General features: G+C 40.4%; 1 protein-coding gene across 1 annotated transcript in view; it reads left to right on the top strand.

The window, feature by feature from the left end:
• Positions 1–20,943, top strand: part of AHRR (aryl-hydrocarbon receptor repressor) — a 95,336-nt gene that overhangs the window by 38,556 nt on the left and 35,837 nt on the right. Inside the window, exon 4 of the mRNA XM_040549381.1 lies at positions 18,586–18,686. Coding sequence (XP_040405315.1) covers positions 18,586–18,686 — 101 coding nt within the window. The remainder of the gene's footprint in view (positions 1–18,585; positions 18,687–20,943) is intronic.

Here is a 20,943-nt window from a genome sequence, read left to right as displayed (position 1 = left end):
CTTTCATGAAAGATGCTTTATAAAAGTCTTGCCAAAAATGTATCACATGGATTTACTGTGTCCCTAAAATTCCACTGAAATCCCCTTAATGTATTCCCTTTTTATATCTGTATGGAATATATCAAGTTGAAGGTATGTATAGGAAGTAAATCTTTGCCTGTAGTTTTTATTACAATAAATAAAGTTTCTGCTATTCCCATTTACCTTTGAACCTGCAATGAATTGGCTACTTACATATTGGAAACAGCTGAAAGAAGCTGATTCAAGAGGATTGAAAGCAAGAAAAGATCAGATCTAAATCAAAACCCAACATATATTAAGTTTTCTTTTTCTAATCCATTAGCAACTTAATAGCTACTCCACTTTTCTCATTGTGTAACTGCAAAACATATACAGACTTTATATTAATCTTAAATATTCCCCGGAGTATTTCAACATCTGTACCGAAAATGCTTATCTCCCTCATGTTAGCATTATATCGCATATCAGTATTACTGAAAACTTGTCACAAAAGCCCTGTATTTTGTTCAAAATAATTTGTTAAAATAATGTTGTGCCATCAAATAACCCCTATAAGCCTTGTAGGTTCCCCAAAAAATAATAATTTACGAAAACATTTCTTCGGGGGAGAAGTAATCTAACTTAGATAATACATCTTGAACTGATGAATGTAAGGATTAGTGTAAAAAATATGCCAATATGTTATAATGATGGCTAAGACAAAAAGTGGAGAAAAAATGGAACCTGCATTTCATTTTTTTTTCATGTCTTAATATACATTGCTGCATATAGGAAGAGGCTGTATAAAAAACAAGTTTTACTCAAAACAAGTAATGTTTATGGGAGGAGATTAGGGATGTTAAAAATTACAGGAATTACTTTCATTGCTATCAAAGGCTCAGTCATGCAAGGTGCTGACTGCTTTCATATTACTATGTTCAGCAGGAATTGACTGTTTTCAACACGTCTTCAGAATCATCAGAATTATGTAATAAATGCTAGCAATATAGCTCTGTATATCTGTTTAAGGGATGAGATTTTTCTTGTGAGCCAAATATACAGTTGGTGACATGGCAGAGAGTTTGAAAATGTTACGCGGCGCAATATTCAGTCTTCATTCTTTTTGATGCTAACAAGCACTTTAGAAATATCTAATAAATTTAGTATTAAGTGCCATATTGTTTGGGGACAGTGATTCTACACTTGCTCCTAAAGACTTATGGCTAGGAAACCAGAGACAATGTCAGTTTGAAGGTCTGGTTTGCAAACACACGTTTTAAGTGTCATGGTGGTAATTGATAATGTCTTTAAAACCACTAGTATGACTTAGATAGTCATCTCTGACAGGATGGGGCCAGAAGAGAGGTCAGAACTGCAGTGGCACTAAATTTCAAGTGGTCACTGGGAAAGGAGTAGTTGCTTCACTGTTTCTTTATCACCTTTATCTAGTCAAATCAAGTCACAATCTCCAGACAGGGGTCAGTGTGCTTACTTGAAATATTCTAGCTTCAGCAGATATTCCATCTTCTGAATCTCTGAGCATTGTGTTCAACCAGCTTAGTTTAACTTTGGGAAGTATGGTGGAATGGTTTCCTCTGCTAGAAAAAAGAGCTGCAGTGACAAAGTACAGCTTTGTGGCTCCATCGCCAAATTATATATATACAACAGCATGTGAAAAACATGTTGGGGAAGACTTCTGAGGTGTATGCTCATGTACCCTGAAATGCCAGTGGTGGAGATTGGGAAATGAAACAGAAACTTTCCAAGGATGAAGAGGACAGTGAGAAACCTAGTCTCCTTCCCACTGAAGCAATCTGCCAGGAAAGTCCTACTGTAGACAAAATTTGGGCAAAAAGCCTTTTCTAAGAAAACAACAGGTTTGATTGGGAAATAAACAAAGACAACTGGTCAAGCCCTTAATTCCTTGTTATGTTTTACTTAACTGTGGCATTAGTAGAGTAACACAAGTCAGGCCTTCAGAATCTGGCCCAGTATTTTGAAAATGCCTTTGCCTGAGTTTAAATGCATTTTTACAAATTAAAGACAAATGCCATTGGAAATAGTGAAACACTGGAGGGGTGAGCTCACACCTTCACTACCGCAGTAATTTGGCTGGAGAGGGTTTCGTGCTAGGCAAATTGGGCACCAGCTAGCCATATTGCTGCCAGATTAGCAGGCTGCTGGAGGGAAAGAGCACTGAAAAGTGTACTCAGATTAACGCAGAGGTAATGGGATACAGGCAATCAATTTTGGAGATTTTATCAGCGTACTTCCATGTCAAGCTTTTAATTAAATCTGCCAATTTTAATTTTTCCTGCATTTGCTTTTACTGTTTACCTTGGTTCCTTTCCTTCCCTGTTTCATTGACTACAGTTTGTTAATCTGTTTTCTTCTGAAATCTTTGAGAATTATTTTCCACCTATTTAACTGTAACAGCTTTACTATAGATAAGCCACAACACCTCTTCATAGATGCTTTTCTTATTTGTATCTTCCTCATCTGTAGATTTTCCTGTTTTCTCCATAGTTTTCTTTCCCCCTTTTTCTGTCTTTGCTACAATGTCCTCCCTCTTCCTTGTATTCCTCTCTTCTTCTCTAAGAGCTTTTTCTTACATCTGCCCTCTGCTGTTCCAGCACTAGGTCTCCATCTATTTTCTTGACTGACTTTGGTGGGAAAGCAATGCTCTTTTTTTTTTCCTTTTTTTTTGCTAGTAATACATTGTCCTCGCCTCCTGTTGGGTGAAAGAAGGACCCGGCAAACCTCTTTTCCATTCTCCTCCATGAGGGCCTTTTGCCCTATGTGGTCTGGGTGTGGCAAGCTCCGATAGCCAGCTGATGCTTTCATTGCATGGGCCACAGGGAGGGGATGTACCTTTCATTCCCTCCCCTGCATAGAGCCCTACCACAGCGTCAAGATGATGAGAATCACTGCAGCAGAGGGATGGAGCCTTAGGGCGGGAGGGGGGAATAAATAATGATTGTTGTCAACCCTCCCTCCTGCATTAGGCTGCCAGATGATTGCTTATTGCTTGCTCCCACCCACACTCTTCATGCCACCACCAGCATTCTTGGTCCTTTGTGGCTGATGTTGTGGGCTAGTCAGCGGATGAGTCAGCTGTGCTAACCAGTGCTTTTCCAGCTCCCCATGCAGCGATAGCTTTGGTGCAAGAGTTTCCATCAGAAGGATTATCAGCATGAAAGGGGGGTTGCATGGGCACGTTCATCGTTTTGTTTAGAAGCTTGCCATTCCATGTACAAAGAGCAGGTTTCCAGGGGTTTGAGGTTCAGCTCATCTTGTTCTCTTTGCATACGCTCCGATGCAGGGTGTTTTGGAAACTACATCCTGTATACCATCTGGTAGTATGGGAGTGTGGAGTTAATGGGAAATTCAAACTTTGAATAGGTCAGGAAATTCAAAGTTTTGTTCTCACAGCAATTAACTACATGTTGGTCTCAGATGGTATTTTAGCTTATTGGGTTAAAGTACAAAATGAATCTTGCACCACAGCTGAATTCCTGCACCACAGCTAAACTTGGCACAGGGACTGAGTGGGAGAAGAGACGATCAGCGCTTCAAAATACCTTTGTGCCTCCTCGATGCTGGCCAGGCCTGGGCCTCTTTAGCGCTTCCCAGGGGTCAGAACACCCTCGGGGACTGGCGCATCCAGCGTCTCACAACTGGTGGCGACTGTGGAACATCTGGGCAGTGGAAAATGCATTAGGCATAAGAATGCTCCGGCTGCCCGCTTCCCAGCCTGCCCCTGGTCCTGCCTTGACTGCTGACTCCCAGCTGTGCTGCCTTGACCGTCGCAGAGCATTACGGTTAGGCACTCCAGTTCCTGCTCTCGTTTTGTACGCCGAGCAAAGGCAGAGCAGTGCTGGGACACGCCGTATGCCCAGCCACGTGCAGAAGGCTCCGTTGCAGTCCTAACTCGCCTTAAACTTCTTTCTGCAGCTGCACTATTTGCTGTCTTCTTTAATCTGCCTGCTACTTGGATACTGAGGATATCTTTCAGCAGTCCTGTCTAAGCTAGAACATCATTTACGTTGCTCTAGAAGAACACTTTTTTACTCCACTGCCAGAAAAAAAAAAAAAAAAAAAAGCTGGAAAGCACGGGGCTGTGGTAGAAAGGCAGCTGAGCACCAAGTATGGATAGCATCTTGGGGCAGCAGGAAAGGGAAGAGGGTGGCAGCTCTCTCCTGAGCATGCTTGATGTAATTTTTGTAACTGAGTTACTCAGAAATCCTTAAAGCTTGATTATAATTACTGTAATTTCTCACAGTACTTAAACTTATTTCTAATGAAGGAATATCTCTTAGTAGCTATTTAAAGTCAATTTATGTATTAAATAACGATTTGTATTACACTAATCTGAAATCGTTTGATTTTGGATTATTAGCGGGAGTGTAAGTGAGTTGGATTACATTTCTCTGGATAATTTTCAAATGAAATAAATTTTGCAGAAGGACTGAAAAAAAAGGAATTTAAAGACAGATTTGCAGCTAATCCAAACCACTGTCTCCGTGTTCTCTCAGGTATATAGGTGGTGTACAGATCATTGGCTGTCGGAGGCAACTTTTCAGAGCTGCATAGGGAATGAGGAAAGGCAGGAATTGTTTGGAAATTGGCATAATGAAGGTCATTGTTTATGCTGATTTCAGTATACTAAATTATTGACAATTCTTCCTGTAGAATTGCAGGTCCAAAGGCACTTGGGGACATTCATTAGACACCTTCGTACATCTCCCTGAAAATTAAAGCAATTTTCCACACTGTATTTGAACAAAAGAGGTCATATTCTTGAAAAAAAAAATTACAAATATTTTATTTTCATATAGCGAATAATACAAAAAAGACTGTCAGTAACACAAGGCATTTTAGGTACCAGCTCTGCAGCCAGACTGCTGTACAGAGCAGTGCTGAGCAGCAAATATTCTAGCAGCTGTTTACCCTGAAATACCCATATGTATATTCATTCCTGCTGTTACCAATGATTTTTTTGCCAACTGCCTCCAGAAGAACAGGATAATTTGTTTGTAAAGGTAAAGTAACACAACAGTATTCTCATGTATCTCTTTCCGTAACTACAAAGGAAAAATTGTCATGTTAATTAAATACTTACATTATTATCCAGGACTATTTCATTTTAGATTAACTTGTGGTTTAGGCAAATTTCATAAAGAGGGGCAAAGTCACATCTCTTTGTTTAGGCAGGAGTTGACCTTGTATAGTTTTCCTTTCCATGGGAAGTTGTGTTAGGGAACTGGAACAAACCAGTAACATAAGACTGGGGGGAACCTCTTCAAATAAGTTTCAGAAATTTTTGAAACTATGGCCTGCTTTTGAAAATGCCTCCAGCCTTGTCTGCACTGATACTGTTACCCTCGAAGTCACTCTGGAGGCTGTCAACACCCCCCATTTATAGATCACAGTCTATCTCACCACCTCCCGATGATACTCGGCATCTGATCCTGCCACGTTTCCAGCCCAATTCCCATCCATACGTACAGGCAGGGCCAGGAGCGGAGACAAGGCTGATTTTGAGGAGGCATGAATTTCGTATGAAAGCTACGCCATGAGGCTGTCTTCTGTGTAAACTGCCAGCTCTAGTGCAGATGGGAGGGGACTTCAGTGCTCGAGCTGGATGGAGGTACGCGTCAAGGTCAAGCCTGAATATCTCTGGACAAAGCAAGGGCCCTGCACAACCTGTGGGTACATCTCCAGAGTCCCCAAAGCTGGCTGTGTAGCACGTGTGGGTGTACCTGATCTAGCTTTAATCTGGCTGGCGTGGCTAATAATAGCAACGAACTCACAAGACAGCGTGCAAACGAGTCATCCCAGCCCATACGTGAGCCCTCGATGGGCTTAACGCTGTGCCCTTGTTGCTGTTGTTACTTATTTAAGCTGGATTACAAAGCTGGTTTGGGCAAGCCTGTTTGTGCTACCTGTAAATGAAATGTGTCTGGATACTAATCCTCCCAAAAAGTCAACGAGCAATACGTCCAACTTCATTTCTGAAACTGCAGGCTCCAGAGTAATTTAGAAGCTTTTGAAAATTTTACTTCAGGTAAATGAAGTACATTAATGCAAATAACTCGTGATGGAACAACAACAGTTGTTTTCCTAGTGCTAAATGGTTGTGAAAATAGGCCAACCTGCATTCTTTGGGTAGAGTTAACTTACCATAACAAGAAAAATAGTTTAATATATTTTTTTTCTAATTTAAATTCTCCCCTGCCCCCATCACCAGAGGCCATTCCAGCATGCCTGTTCCATGAAAACGGGTTAGGAGGCTGGTCATTTGTGGGATACTTTCAGCTAAAATATAAAATAGGTTTTTCTGTCCGAGAAACATGCTCACACTAGTACTCATTTTACTTTCTTAGTATTTCTTCTGAATACATTTTTGATAGTAAACCCGTCTCCTGATTGTACATTTCTGTATCATTGCTGCTTCTAACTCTGCAGCAGCAAATGTTTAATTCAGGGCAATCATTATCTGCTGTTTATTTAATCTAATGTTTGTTTCACTGTTTACCATGGCTTTCAAATATCTTAATTAGCATAATTCACAGTAGCACATGGTTGGCAGACACGGACCCTTAAGATAATAAAAAGGAACGGGCTGAATAAATATTTGAAAAAGGTGCCTGTATACTTTAAAATAATTCTGGCGCTACCTATCGTAATCTTTTATTTAATTTTACTCAGGGAACGTTATTCCACCCAGATAATACACCAAGCAATACATTTATTTCTCTACTGAGAACTGAAATACAACAGTCCCATGACACGTTTCGGTTAAGCCTGTATGATAACGTGTGTGCGCCGCACATCTGTGTTGGTGGAAAGGATGTGCTGCCTCTTTAAAAGGTTTTCGTGAACCTGTATTGTTATAGTAAACTCTGGTAGGCAAGGGATTGCGTGACTGCAGCAGACTCATTTGTGACCTCAGAAAAGTGGTTATGAAAGTGATCTCTTGATCAGAGGAATAGAGCTCTGCTGCCTGCGAGACCAGCAATGCACAAATGAGCCTCCTCCCTGCAACTCTGCCCCGACAGGAGGAAAAATGCTCGCTCGCCACTGAGAAAGCCTCTTTGGGATGCAGCATTCATAAACTAAGTCTTTGATGATTCTTCTTAAAACTACGTAGTTTAAAAACAAATTAGGGTCTAGAGCACAGATTTTCTTCATTTAATTTTCACGGTTTTAAAGAATATGCACGAAAGCTTTTTTTTGCTTTTGCTCTCTGCAACTTGCAGTGTTCATTTTCTGCCTTAAGCCAATTCATATTTTCCTTAGCATAGTGCTGATAAGTTGTGTCTCAAGGGTTATTAGACCCATTCTGGCAGCAAGTCTCAGTGTACATCCAATGGAAATCACATTAGAACTGAAGAAAAACCAGTATAAAGTGATGTTTATGTTAGATAATGAGTGTAAAACAGATCTGATCAGTCAGTAGGTAGGAAATCACCAGTTTCATTCAGAAGACCTTGACAGAGTAAGAAGAATGTGCACTAGAAGCAATATATGTATCATCATTCTCTTTACATATACTATTCACCTCTTATTGATCGCTTGGTGAAAGTTGTATTTAACTATAATTTTCTTGATAGTTGAGGCCACAATCCCATATATTTCATGAGAAGGAGACAGGTTTCCTGTCCTTACTCCCATATGGAATACTTGTTATTTCTTCGGTGGCTTGCCGTGAGTCAAGACACCTTCACAGGAGTCAGATTGCCCGTTCAAGTTAATGACAAAATGCAGAAGAGTTGAAACTGGAGAAGGGGTTATATTTTATTAGCTAGAACTTTGTTTCTGAAAAACAGAACATTGTTTGGCTGTTCCTTGTCTTCTTATGGGACAGGTCTGATAAGAACTGTGTGACAACCTTTTAATTTTATCTCCATATCTAAGAATTTTCTGTTTAAAAACCAAAAAGCAAATCAAAGCAGGGCCACAATTTACATTTCTAGAGCTTTCAAATCTCTTTCTGTCTCTTTTAAAGATGGTATTTTTCATTATGCTTAGAAATTTTGAAGGTCCTAATTCTGGCCATTGACTCAGGGACTGTGGCATTTTTTAAAATTTAATTTCTCTAGTGTTAACAGGAAGAGAATATGTAAGCACACTACTGGCCCGCTTAGGGTCTTTAGGATCTGCTGAGGATCTTTCTGAGCAAGGAACCTGCCTGTGAAAAGAGACAAAGCAAAACGGTGGTGAGGAAGTGAAAAAATGAAGGTTCTTGTAGTAATTGAACACATCATGTGCGAAGGTTCCTGTTCTGCAAAACAATTTATTTTTGGACAAACCATAATGTCCTCCCTGCAGTCCCTCTGACTTACAAGCGATTCCAGTTGGGAGCAAGGTCCATCTGTTTGGATAGCTTTACAGGACTAGACTTTAAATGCGTGCATTAAAGTATTAGTGTGCATAAAAACACAATAAACATATCCAGGAATTGTAACATTACCAATTTAGTGTTCTGGTACGTCCTCCAGTTTTTGACTTCAGTTGTTGGTTTGTACTTCATTCGTAACTTTTAGGTAAGATTTTCATGTTACTATTTTTTTTCAATATTCTAAAAACTTCTAGGAAATATTTCAGTGTTTTAAAATTATCTGGAAAATTAATTCTGATTTAATTTTTTTTTAAATTAAGATACTCATTTTCCTGGTATTCATTTGCCCTAACCGTGTCTCAACACCTTTTTTACTTCTTGAGGGAGAAAAAACAAAACTAAGGGAGCTCCTCTCAGGCATATTTTTTGCACTTGTTAGGTCCATTGAACCTCTGAAGGCAACTCTTCACACAGTCAGTCTCATCATGGCAGTCTCAACAGATAGCAGCAAAGCCCAAAGCAATTCAGCTCTGCCTTAGAGAGAGCCCTATTCTGAGGTGTATATTTATTGGTGGTTGTGCAGCAGCATGCTGCAGTCTTCATCTGACTGAAAGGTGGAAATTCTTGCATTTCTTCTGTCAAGTGTGTTTGCGTATTTAAAGTGCACTGGAAAGCAAATGTGCCTGTGCCTTTGCCTCTAATATTGGATACAGTATGGCTGCTATATAAGGCAGATATTAAGGAATTGCTCTTATGATACTTCTGACTCTGAATCTGATGAAGCCAGATTTGGTTTTCTGGGTAACATATGCACATCCTGTGCACTAAGGTCTCAGTGTGAATATTTTAGATGCAATGTTTATTTCATCTTAAAGGTTTCCTTTATCCTCTCCAGATCTTGTGCTTTGGCTATTTTTAAACAGTCTCTTGGGTGATATACCGGCCTACTGACATATGCTCTTTCAACTCTCTTCTAAGAGATACTGACTTAAATTCCCTCTCGGAGGTATGAATTTAGGCAGTGCCTCTCCATGCAGAGTGGTGCAAATGAAATTATAAAGGGACAAGAATGTTACAAAAGCAGGATATATTGAGGAGTGGAAGCTCAGGAGATAGCCTGTTTGAAACATAGGGCTGGAAACAGGTTATCAAATCCAAAAAGGAAAGCAAAGTTAATGCAAATTTCACATAAGTCAGTCATTGTCAGATTGATTTAATCAGGAAGGGTGAGAGACGCTTTCTCATACACTTTCCTAGTTGCGTTTATTTTCATGCTTGGCCTTTGATTTGATTTCATTCTTCAGGGATTGATTTACTAAATGTTCTAAACAGTAGATCTAAATTGAAGAGGGTAAACTGGTGCACATCTTCTGCAGCTGATAAAGACTAAAAATGTTCTGATATTCTCCAAATAAATCTTTTACCAGGACTTTATTGCATTTCTTCTACAAGATGCACTCTTAGAGCCGTTTTTTTTTATTTTTTTTAAGTGGGGAACATTCTAGTAAACTGTAGTAGCATACTTCTGACCACATGTAACCTTTTCCTTAGCTGTCATTTCAAGAAAAAATGGATTCTTGTCTCATGACTTTGCTTCTGAAAAATACTTCAGATTCAAATTTATTTCAGCAGGTTGTTTACCACAAAAGGAGGAAAGTTTATTTTTATTTTTTAGGCAATGATTAGTCTTGCTCAATGAACAGTTGTAGACTGTTGTCTGTCCTCAAAGGGAGCTGCCTCTGATATAGACCCCAATGCCCATAATTTTGTTATTTTCATTGAAAGAATCAAACTAGTAGAAAAATGGCCTTGGGACAATGAAATAATATGATCCATATCAAAAGAGGACTACATTCTTTGATTATAAAGAGAGAAAGTGCCAAGAATTCAGAGGATATAGAGAAGCTTTTCTTTTCCCCTGTTTTTTTTTTTTTTTTTTTTTTTTTTTTTTTTTTTTTTTTTTTAATATGTGGACAAGGGAAAAGATGAACAGCTATTCAAACAACAACTATCATGAGGGACACTTGGAAGAGTTGGGAAATTTTGCAAGTCATTTTTGCTAGGCCATCTGCTCTATAGATACTAGAAGTAATGTGCCCTAAAGTGCTATACATGTTAATATGTAAGTATATCATGATCAGTGGGACTTGCAGAGATTCTGCTCAAGCAATTAGGACGTAGCAGGTCAGAACACACTGTAATACATGTAAGTCTAATGTGGATTAGCTGGTGAAGTCTGAATACCTCTACATTGGCTTAACATGCAGCATTTCAGAGTGCAGAACAGACAGAAATGGAAACTAAAGCAAAAGAAAGATAAAATTACATTGTTTGTACACTCTGAGGTCCTTAGCACTGGAACTAACCATTGTTAAGCATGTCCTCTAAATACATAAGAATTCTCTTATTTTATTTTTCTATACTAAACTTACGCTTTGCAACTCAGTTCTAATTAATGAACATATAATTTACAAGCACAAGCCTTCAGGGGCAAAAAATTTATTAGAATCATCTTAATTTTTATGAAGGTTGTGGATACTGATGTGAAAGTTGACTAAGTGGATTGCAGATTTCTTACTTGAGATTGCCTAGAAGTCAGGCTTGCAATCCATTTTGTAGTTTGACAGAATAACCCTTTAGAATGTATATTGTATGTATTTATTCAAAAGGGTGTGCAAGCAAATACACACTCAGGCAAGCAACTGTATTACAGCTTAATTAAACTAAGAATGGAATAATACAGGGATAACTTTAAGGCCTCAGGATCGAATCTATAAATAATCAGGTTCCCATCACATTTAAAGCAGTAGGTAATCAAATGGAATTATGAAAATGAAATGGAACACAATTACTTGGAATAAGTCTTATATCTTGGGATAATACAGGAGGGAGTGTATGTATTTGGCAGTCTTATAGCCTATATATTCTACCAGACCAAATGATGAATCAAATATTTACTCAGGGTGATGCAAACAGATTTCTAAAACATCTTTGTCAATGCACAATGTGGGGTTTTCGGTTGGGGAGATCATCTGTCGAGTCATACAAAGAGAGAAAGGTTGCAACAGTAAGCCACAGAGAGATGTGCTTTCTGGACAAGTTATTTTGAATCTGTTGCTTGCATCACACAATTAGGTTTTGCATGGAGGCACAGTTTTTCTCTGGTTCTGTGATCGCTCAGAAGTTATGGGATAAGAGAGATGTTACAGTCCCAGACTACATAAAAACATAAAACACAAGTGTGGTTTATTGTGTGCTAGTTTGGTGAGATACAGATATAATAAACCACTAAAAAACAAAAACAACAAAAAAAACAACAACAACAAAAAAAAGACAAGCCAATAACTTAATTCACACACTCTTCTTATACACACACACACACACTTTTTATGGCCACCACTTAACCATTCTCAGCATTTCTTAAAGTGATCTGCACATTTTACAGACCAGGATTTGTGGAAATGGCAAGCATAACATACAGAATTTATTCTAATGTTCACCTACAACCATGAACCTCTCTTACAAAATGAATTCTATTTGTAATCAAGCAATGAAAGTTTTCCTGGAAAGAATGTGAAATGTCCATTACTGGAGATACTCAACAAAAACCCTGAGCAACCTGTCTCTCTAGTTAGCTTTATTTTGGTTAGGGTGGAGTAGACCAGATAACCTTCAGAGGTCTTTTCCATCTTAAATCTTACTATGTTTTTGTGATTCCCTACCCCAAACGACTAAATAGGCCTGGTGTCCCCACAGGTAGAATATTTTCCTGAAACTTCACAGAGCTCCTGGCACTGCATCACAGCTGAAAATACATGGGCAATTGTTTTCAGCTCCTCAGCTTGCTTTGTCTAGGTGGTTATCCCCAAAGGCAACGTGAGAAAAAAATTCTGACTTTTTCAGCTAGCCAGGAAGTCCTTGGTGTGTCTTTCTTCTCTTTCACCTCCAGCCAGGCTCTGAGACTGCCTTCTAGCTGGTGCTCTGGTACTACCTGCTCTGGCATCACCCCAGCTCCATCCCATAGGCTTGGTTTGTCCATCACGAGCTCCTACCCTGAACCCATGCCCTCTCTGATGGGGCATCCTTGCTGAAGGGTTTGGGCCCATGGGAGAAGCTTTAGAGGGCAGAGAGAGGCACAGGGGGGATTCCTCTGGGGACTGGAGGAGAGCAGCCCAGGACATGCACCGTCATCACAGCAATGTCTCGCCTGATCGCCATGAAGCAGCCTCATGTGCCAGGCCTCTCTAGACTGATGCTATAAGAGAAGCTGTGGGGAAGCCAGCTTTCTCCCTCTTTTCTATTTTTCTTTTCCTGAAAAAATAATTACCATGTGCACGTAGACAACAGTGACAGTCAGATTGCTGCCTTACGAAATTTACCTCATCTGCAGCTATTTATAAAAACACAAAATGACCCCGGGGGATATAGCTAAACCCACTGCTTCGATCGTCACTCCCGTAGCATTTTTTTTTGCTGTTTGTGAAAGGCTTTTACTTCACAGAAACACTCCTTGCCTTTCACGTTGCTGGTTTTCGCCCCCCTCCCTGAAGCGGGAGAGTTATTTTCTGATTCTGTACTTTAAGCCCCCTTGCTTTTTTTAGGCAACTTCCAGATATCTGATACAGTGCATAATGAGGAATTAGGTTCCATTACACGAAGGCTTAACCTTCATGAAAAGCATTCAGAGCTTGCCAGGAGTCATCAATATTTAACAGCTGTTGTTATTATGAAATACTTCACAGGGTAAGGCGGCCCGCCTGCTTGCACGCAAGGGTTTGAACGGGCGCCAGGCCCCTGTCAGAGGCGAGGGGAGATTGACAGGCAGCGGGGTTGCGTGAGAGCGCGGCCTGGGTTAGTCAGCAGCCAGCCTCCGCACGAGGGCCTTCTCCCCCCGCTGCCTCCCCATCAAACGGGATCCTCTGGCCGGGCTGGGGTGTCAGCCCGCTGAGGTGGCGGCATGCCCGGCAGCCGCCCACGTGCCGCCAGCTCCCGTCACGCAAGGCCGTCGTTGGGAGAGAGTGACGGGGCGAGCCCTGGGGGCGGCCACCATTTTGGTGCCCCTCGTGCGTGGGAGGCATGCGGGGCTCGCCGAAAATCGAGAAAACACGTTTGGAGAGAGAGAGAGAGGGAGGGGATGGGATCTGGAAAGAAAACAGTTCGGGTTGTACCTTAAATAAATGTCATGCTGTACTTGAGAAACTTCAAAGGGCAGTCGGATTTCAAAGCATCTCTTAAGAAGAAGCAGACTGAGAAAACCACTGAGTTGGGGAGAGAAACTTTGCGTTATTGCTAGAACAATTGCATCTGCCATTCTGGTAGCCTCAGCACCAGGACCGAGCACCGCACATCTTGCGTTCAGAGGGTGGATTTCGCTGCTGCTTCCCCTCCCGGCACGTCGGTGCAGCCTGCCTGTTGCGGCACTTCAGACTGAAAGCGTCCCTTTCATATAGCTCAGCAACGCATCGTAAATGTTCTCCATGCTGCATATTATTTAATTTTGGTGTGTAGCCAAACTTTGCTGTCCTTACTGTCACTCAGTGTCCTCTGCAACACGTCAAGAGGAAACAGACCGTTTGGGTTCGTGGCTGTAGGTTTGTTTAGCAGAGTTTCTCAGACCGAGTGTTTCCTAGACGTGTTGTTTTGTTTTCTTAGCATTCAGGGTAGCATGCATAGCTAATTCTTCCTGCATCTCAGCGATCCAGGAAGAAAGACCCGATTTTCACTTCCTTTCGAGTAACAGTTACCAAAAGTGAGACGTGTATTTGTAAAGCAGTATCTCTGAAACTGCAGGCTAGATTCAGATATTTTGATCTACCCATTTTAAGAAATAATTTTTCCCTGGGGTATCGCTGGTCTCACAGGTACTCCTCATAGATAGGCTTGACGCTGATACACCTGCATCCTTCTGAGCCTGAAGAAAATAGTACTGTCCCTTTCTTCCACCTCAACAGAACCCAGACAATGTGTCCAGGTCCGAAATAGCATCCCTTTGCTGCCCATTTTGCTCCTATGCCATTGTGTGACACGGGGAACCTCAGCGGATGGCTGGGGTACAGCCTGACCATGCATGAGGTTGTTACAGAGCTTAGCTTGGCAGGTAGTAATGATTATTTTCTGAAGAAAGAAGGTTGTGCTTGTGCAGGAAGGGATACAGAAATACTTTGGAGAATGTAATCCTGTTGGTTTAAAAAGTGCAGTTTTATGAGAGTCCTGGAATTTCCATCCCTCCAAACGAATGCGTATTCCACAATGAGTACATGTGCTGTTATTTCTGGGCGAAAAGGGGTGGCTGGTTTCATGATGCGTCCTTAGACTTTAAAGTGTCAGGCAGCTTTTCTGTTCTTTATATATTCCAATACTCAAGCCAACTGGTTTGTAAATGTAGATTGCAATGCTCCTGTCAGGCTCAAAAGAGATCTCAGGTTTTTACAGTGTGACATAATGCAGCAGTGAAAGGCTCAGCAGCACTGTGTAAGACAGTTCGGTACTCCATGCATCCAAACTTATCGTGCTTTCTGTGGGCTTTTTTTTCCCCCATTAATTAGCTGGCAATTCTAACTCAACATTATTTTTCAGTGGCCACTCCTTTCATCAATTTTAGATCAGAAATTGAAGTAATGTCCTCAGATATTTGACTTTTCCTTCAGGAAATCACATTTTTTTTTCTCCCTCCTTTTCTTCTTCCTGGCCTCCCCCCTCTCTCCCTTTGCCTTGTATATTTCCACAGTGTTGTCCTTCTATAGGACTCAGCATTTCCAGACTTGTGGCTTTTTAACGTTGTCTGTGATTGCACCACACTCACTAGATCACATGAACTTGCAAAACTGTCAACCCTGGTTCTTGTATATCTTGTATTTATCACCCTATGGTATCAATACACTCATTCATCTTCTTTGGCAGAACAGCTCCATCTTCTGTTTTATTTCGTGTTCTGGAAATGCAAGCTAGATAATTTCTACTCAGAAAAAAAGGTCTCCCTTGTTCCTGCTTCCTATCCATTCACTTTGCCAGTTTTGAACCTAGTAGGTGAGTGTTCTACACTGAATTGCTGGCAATCTAGCTGAAAAAGTTGCTTCTGCCACAGAAAACAATCTAAGACTCTGTAAAGCTAGAACTCTCCTTTTATTTTATTTTATTTTATTTTATTTTATTTTATTTTATTTTATTTTATTTTATTTTATTTTAATTTTATTTTAATTTTATTATTATTATTATGTATTTTATTTTTTTTTACAGCCAGCAGCGTTCATCAGACTGCCTGCAATATCAGTATTTTCTTGCCCCATTCTTGATATATGGAACTCCACAAGCCAGAAGTTTTCCCCTCAGGTCACTGAGTCATCATTAGCTATTTGTTATTTTTTAACTTTCCACAACTTGCTCCTCCCTGCCTACTAGAGACAGCGCTCCTGCGTTCTCCAGTCCTCTATTTGCTTTCATCATTATAGGCTTAATTTTCGCTCCAGAGGGGCCTCCATTTTATGTAAAGTTTCAGCCTGGATGCAGTTGTCTTGTTGAGCCACCAGTCATGGCCAGTTCGTTCATTCAGTTTTCCCACTTGATACTTGGTGCTGACAGGGCTGTCATTAGGCTGCTCTGCTCTCTTTTCCCTGTTTTTCTGCCTGTTAAGATAACATCTTGCAGTTTTTCCTTCCCTCTCTGCCACATCTTGCCTTTCCTCCTCCTCCTTCACTGTGGGGATCTGCGTGGTGTTCTGCCTTTCTTGCTTTGCCCTCTCCAGGCGTCGTGCTACCAGCAGCAGCAGTCTCTTCTGAGTGATCGCTGCCGTATGAGCCAAGCCCTGCTACCCCGACGGGTGGATTAATAGGGTATTTCCAGCACAGGGAGGCAGAAAGAGAGTGACCAGCAAGAAGGCTCTGCTGCCTCATGTGCAAGGAGCAAACGTGCCTGCCTCGGAGGGGCTCTTGCTTCGTGGTGCGAAGGGCGTCAGTCGTCTTTGATGGTGCAATAGGTCTCTTTAGAGTTCAGGCCAGCGAGTAGAGTATGTTATGAAACGGATGTGTGTGGCCTAACATACGGGTAACTCTAGCCAGCGAAATAACATTAAAATACTTTCCATTCGGAGATGGAATTTATACTAGCCAGACTAGCTGCGGAACAAACATCTCGTGTGCTTCTGCTGCTGTTTGTGTGAGCCAGAAGGCTAACAAACAGGCAAGGAGCTCTGGCCCGCTCGGTCGGGTACAATAATAGTTTCCACTAACGATGAAGTTAGAACTGGTGGAATTTTCACAAAGCCAAAAGAACGGATCAAAAAAAATAAACCTTCGTTTCCTCCCACCCCTCCCTGTCTGTCCTTTAACCTGCACAAAGACGGCAAGCAACTGCGGAAGTAGCTACAAAAACATCTTTTCTGAGGGGGAAAATTCTGGAAGAGGCCATTGGAGTAGGGGCTGTGCTTTTAAAAATTACTGTCACAAGTGTCTAACGCTCTGCTGTGATAGCCGTGCCTCTGTTCTTTGGGACAGATGTAGCAGAAGGCTTGGCTGACCAGGAAAAAGAAAGTGTCCTTTTCTGATTAGTTCAAATGGTGAACCAAAATGAAAGTGTAAGTTCAAGAATCCTTGTATCCCATTCATAGAAGCCTAGCTTACAAGTCTGAAATCGCAGAATAATTTTGGATGGAAAACATGCACAGGGAGCTGTTTTCAGCAGCTTTGGGTTTTCCTGATATATTTTCACATGCCCAGGGGAGGGATTTATTGCCTCTAATTATACATTTGAGATGATTGCTTGGGGTAATGACCGGCATTATCGCTGGCAGCAAATATTTACAATGCAAGCTAAAAAACATCTCGAATATTCAGCCAGCATGGTTCTGTGTTGCCATCATCTGCTGTAAAATGCTGAGGTATCCTGCAACTGCCCCTCACTAGGCTGTTACCTCGATAAGGGGATTTGGTACAGCCCTTTGGAGAGGAAGTGACTCCATCTAGGTCATAGCCTCAGTCACTTGCAAGAAACGTTATTCAAGCCATTAAAAATGTAGACTTCTATCTTTTAAAATTTGATATCCTACTAAAAAATTTAAAACCTGTTGTCATGACTCTTAACCAACAGCTCAAGTGCAGTAGAGCCTTGCTGGCTGTCTCCCCTTCTTACTCTGATTTGATATAAACAGTTCCTGTTTGTCTCAGTCTTTTTTGGGGGATTATTAACCACCTCTGGCTGTGGCTGCTTCAGCTCTCTTCTAGACAATGTGCATCAAATGTCTCAAATACTCTCACTGGTATGCTCTCATTCTCTGCATGAGAAGGAAAACTGAAAACTGAATCTCTGCTTGCTGCCTGGACATTTGTGTGACCCATTGCAGTTAGGCACTGGGATGGGGCAGTACACGTGAAGCTGATTCCTTCATTTTTATTGACCATATTATAAATACTCCACATTTCCTAGATGATGAAAACCCCAGTCTAACAAGTGGCATCAGCCTTCTCAAAAATGCTCTCATTATCTCCAGAAATGAGACTGTATTTCAGGGATTTTTATGTGGGATTTATCAGTTTGAAGACTTCAATCTGAGCATTCAAATATATTTTAGATCAAGCAATGATTACCCATGCACAGGAAAAGCAGTTGCCAGGCGTTTCGATTCCCATGAAGATTTTCATTATTATTAGGAAAAATATATGCAAAATCTATAGTGAGAGATTTTTCATGAATTTCGTGTAATTAATGACCTACTAAAACCAAACTTTAAACTTCTGTTTAAAAATGAAACAGTTTTAGCACATTCCCGTGAATATTGCAATCAGTCTCAGACTCCTAAAACTGAATAGAGTACAGTGAGACTGAAAATAATCTGATGCCAAGAAGGTCAGCACTGAAAATAAGAAACGTATTTCAGTCTCTTGTCTTCTGAGCTATATAAGCATTTCTTTATATTTTCATAATACATATTTTTATAAACAAAACAACTTGCTAACTATCTTTTATTTCTTTCCTGTGGGTTTTTGTTGTTGCTTTATGTAGAATACAGTAATGGAAAAAATATGTATAATAAAAAGTGATAGATATTTCATATAAAAAACATCTGGACTTCCAGATATGTATGTATCTATCTCCCTCCCAACAAAATAAAGTTGTCAGTAACTGAGATCCAGACTATAAAGACAGTATTTCCTAATTAAACCAGTGGATGTTAAGTGCCTAAGTAAGAATTTTAGTCCAGTGGCCCTAATCCATATGATTTCTAAACTGATAATAACTCTTTCCAACAGCCATTCAAGAAAAGCACTTTAAGAAGCAAGTTGGCCAAACGATAAAAGAAGACAATGTATGTAACAAGACCACTGTACAAGAAGGTGGACTTCTACTAGAAGTGAGTGAAAAATGCTGTCTTTTCGGGCTCTAAGTAATTTATGCTGTTTGATGATCTATGCCAGTTAATTCCTAGTGGCAACTTGGAACAAACCATCCGTCTTGGTGTGAGTCACTCAAGAAGCATACTTGTGAGCTCTTGCAAGAGCAAAACTGGCAGTCATGGTAGTCCTGTCCAGTCTCTGCCGGAGCACTTGCAGCCTTATGTCCTGTAAGCGATCAGTGCCGTCCCACGGGCTGGTTCACAGTTCTTTGTCACTTGGAGTGATAGCTGAGATGTGTTTTACTTGGCACACATTTTGAGGGTACCAACAGGAGCTTGCTGGGTTTCTGATCTGAGCTAAGATTATTCTGGGACATCTTAATTTATCCTACTTCCTCAGCTCTGTGCTCTGAGGGAAGCTATGTGTGCAGAAGTTTTTCTTTCTATGTATTTTTATCCTCTTTAGGATGACTTTGTATTGGCAGGCCAGCGTAAAGGGGCCATACTTTTACTGGGAATTGGATCCATTAATCTGGATGAAGAATTAATACTGCTGTGAACTACTGAACCAGCTAGAGCACAGCAGTTCATTGCCATACATCTGCATTTCAACCATATGATGCAATTGTGCCTTTTATACACTGAGGATCCTTGGAAATTCCTATTTGATTAAGACTACATATGTATAGCTGTTTTGGATAGGGTAATATTGATGGTACAAAAATAATGTTTTAATGACAGCCCTGAGGTACATGTAAATGTAAATTAAATAGTAACCTCCAGCAAACAAACGCTGTATACTGTTAAAGGAAAAATGAAAGACGTTTTATCGCGGGAGCCAGTATCATAACTTGTACAAGTCTATGGAATGAGAACTGGCATGCTGCTTTCCTTCCTCTTTATATTTCAGAAGATTTTAATTTTACATTTCAAAGCTAGTAACACAGATGCATTTGATTAGTTAATACAAGTGCCAAAATGAGATATTTGGCTGTCAGGTATTATTTGTAACAATTTCTATTCTCATTTAGTAGGCAGTACAGGGCTTGCAATGAATGATAAATACAGTGAGCATCTAATTTTTAATAATGGTCTCATATCTTTAGTCTGTGCTTTGGTTGGCATATATTACGTGCCCACAAGTTATAATCCTTATGGATTCTCAAGCAGTAGCCCTCCTGCTTACAGGCACATGGAGAGAACACTGGTATATAATTTCAGGTGGTTTACAAGGTGCCAAATTTTACTGACTATGCTAATGGTCTGCTTTCTATAGGGTATATGAGTCACATTCCTTTTGAATACGTGGGAGATATTTTATCCTGGATCATACTTAATATGGATTACTAACTCGATGATTAAGTGCATGTTAATAGGATTGAATTCGCCAGGCTCCGTTTATGGGCATGTCTAACCTAGAATAAAAGGGTGAATTTTCATAAGGACTTGCTGGGAATGTTCTCTAGAGACTAAGCTTGGCTCGGATGCTCATTCAGTGGCCATGGAATGTGATGAAAAGTGGGTTTTTGTTGCTTGACCAAATTCACCATGTTAGTTATTAGGGACTGTGTGCTTTTAACTAAACAGCCGCATTTGTGATTCCTTCTGAGGAGAAGCAAACAGCCTCGCTGGTGGTTGCTATGCTTTGTGCTTTGACTTGTGACTCTAGCCACTTTATTGGCTCTCAGAAGATGCTTTGCAGCTGTCAAAAGCTGCTTTCCTTTTCATGGCACCACCTTGCACTATGCGACCTCTCCTAGATTCTTTATTTAATACAAACCAGAATAATCTGACTCACCAAAATATGTGTGAATAACACTGTCCCTGACTGAAACATTCACGGAGAACTGGGGACAATTGCATTTTTCTTTCTAGGGGGTAGGATCACTCTGCTCTATGTATAGATAAACGTATGGAATAGCAAGAATCCTAATTACTGGTCAATAATTTATCTGTGCCTCTCCAGCCTTGGAACAACGTAGTACTTCCCCTTTCAGCTTAAAAGAAAACAATGGAATTAGTCTGTTTTCAAAGTATGTTTAAAATGCTTTTTATTTCTAAAGGCCTCTGCCACAACATGTGTTTTTATTTAAGATTTTATAGAGATATTTTTACGGCTATAATCAAATAGCTTTCATCAGCAATAACAGAATAAACAATGATACCAGTTTATCAAAGACTTTCTAGTGGAGCACAGCAGGTATCTAAATAAATAATTTCTTCCAGTGTTTTAAGTTTAAGGATCACTTCTTCTGGATAAGAGACTCTTTTTTGC

Source organism: Cygnus olor, chromosome 2 (genome assembly GCF_009769625.2).
Source record: "Cygnus olor isolate bCygOlo1 chromosome 2, bCygOlo1.pri.v2, whole genome shotgun sequence".
Taxonomy (NCBI): Eukaryota; Metazoa; Chordata; class Aves; order Anseriformes; family Anatidae; genus Cygnus; species Cygnus olor.
The sequence above is the reverse complement of the archived record's forward strand: the minus strand, read 5'-3'. Positions and strand labels throughout refer to the sequence as shown.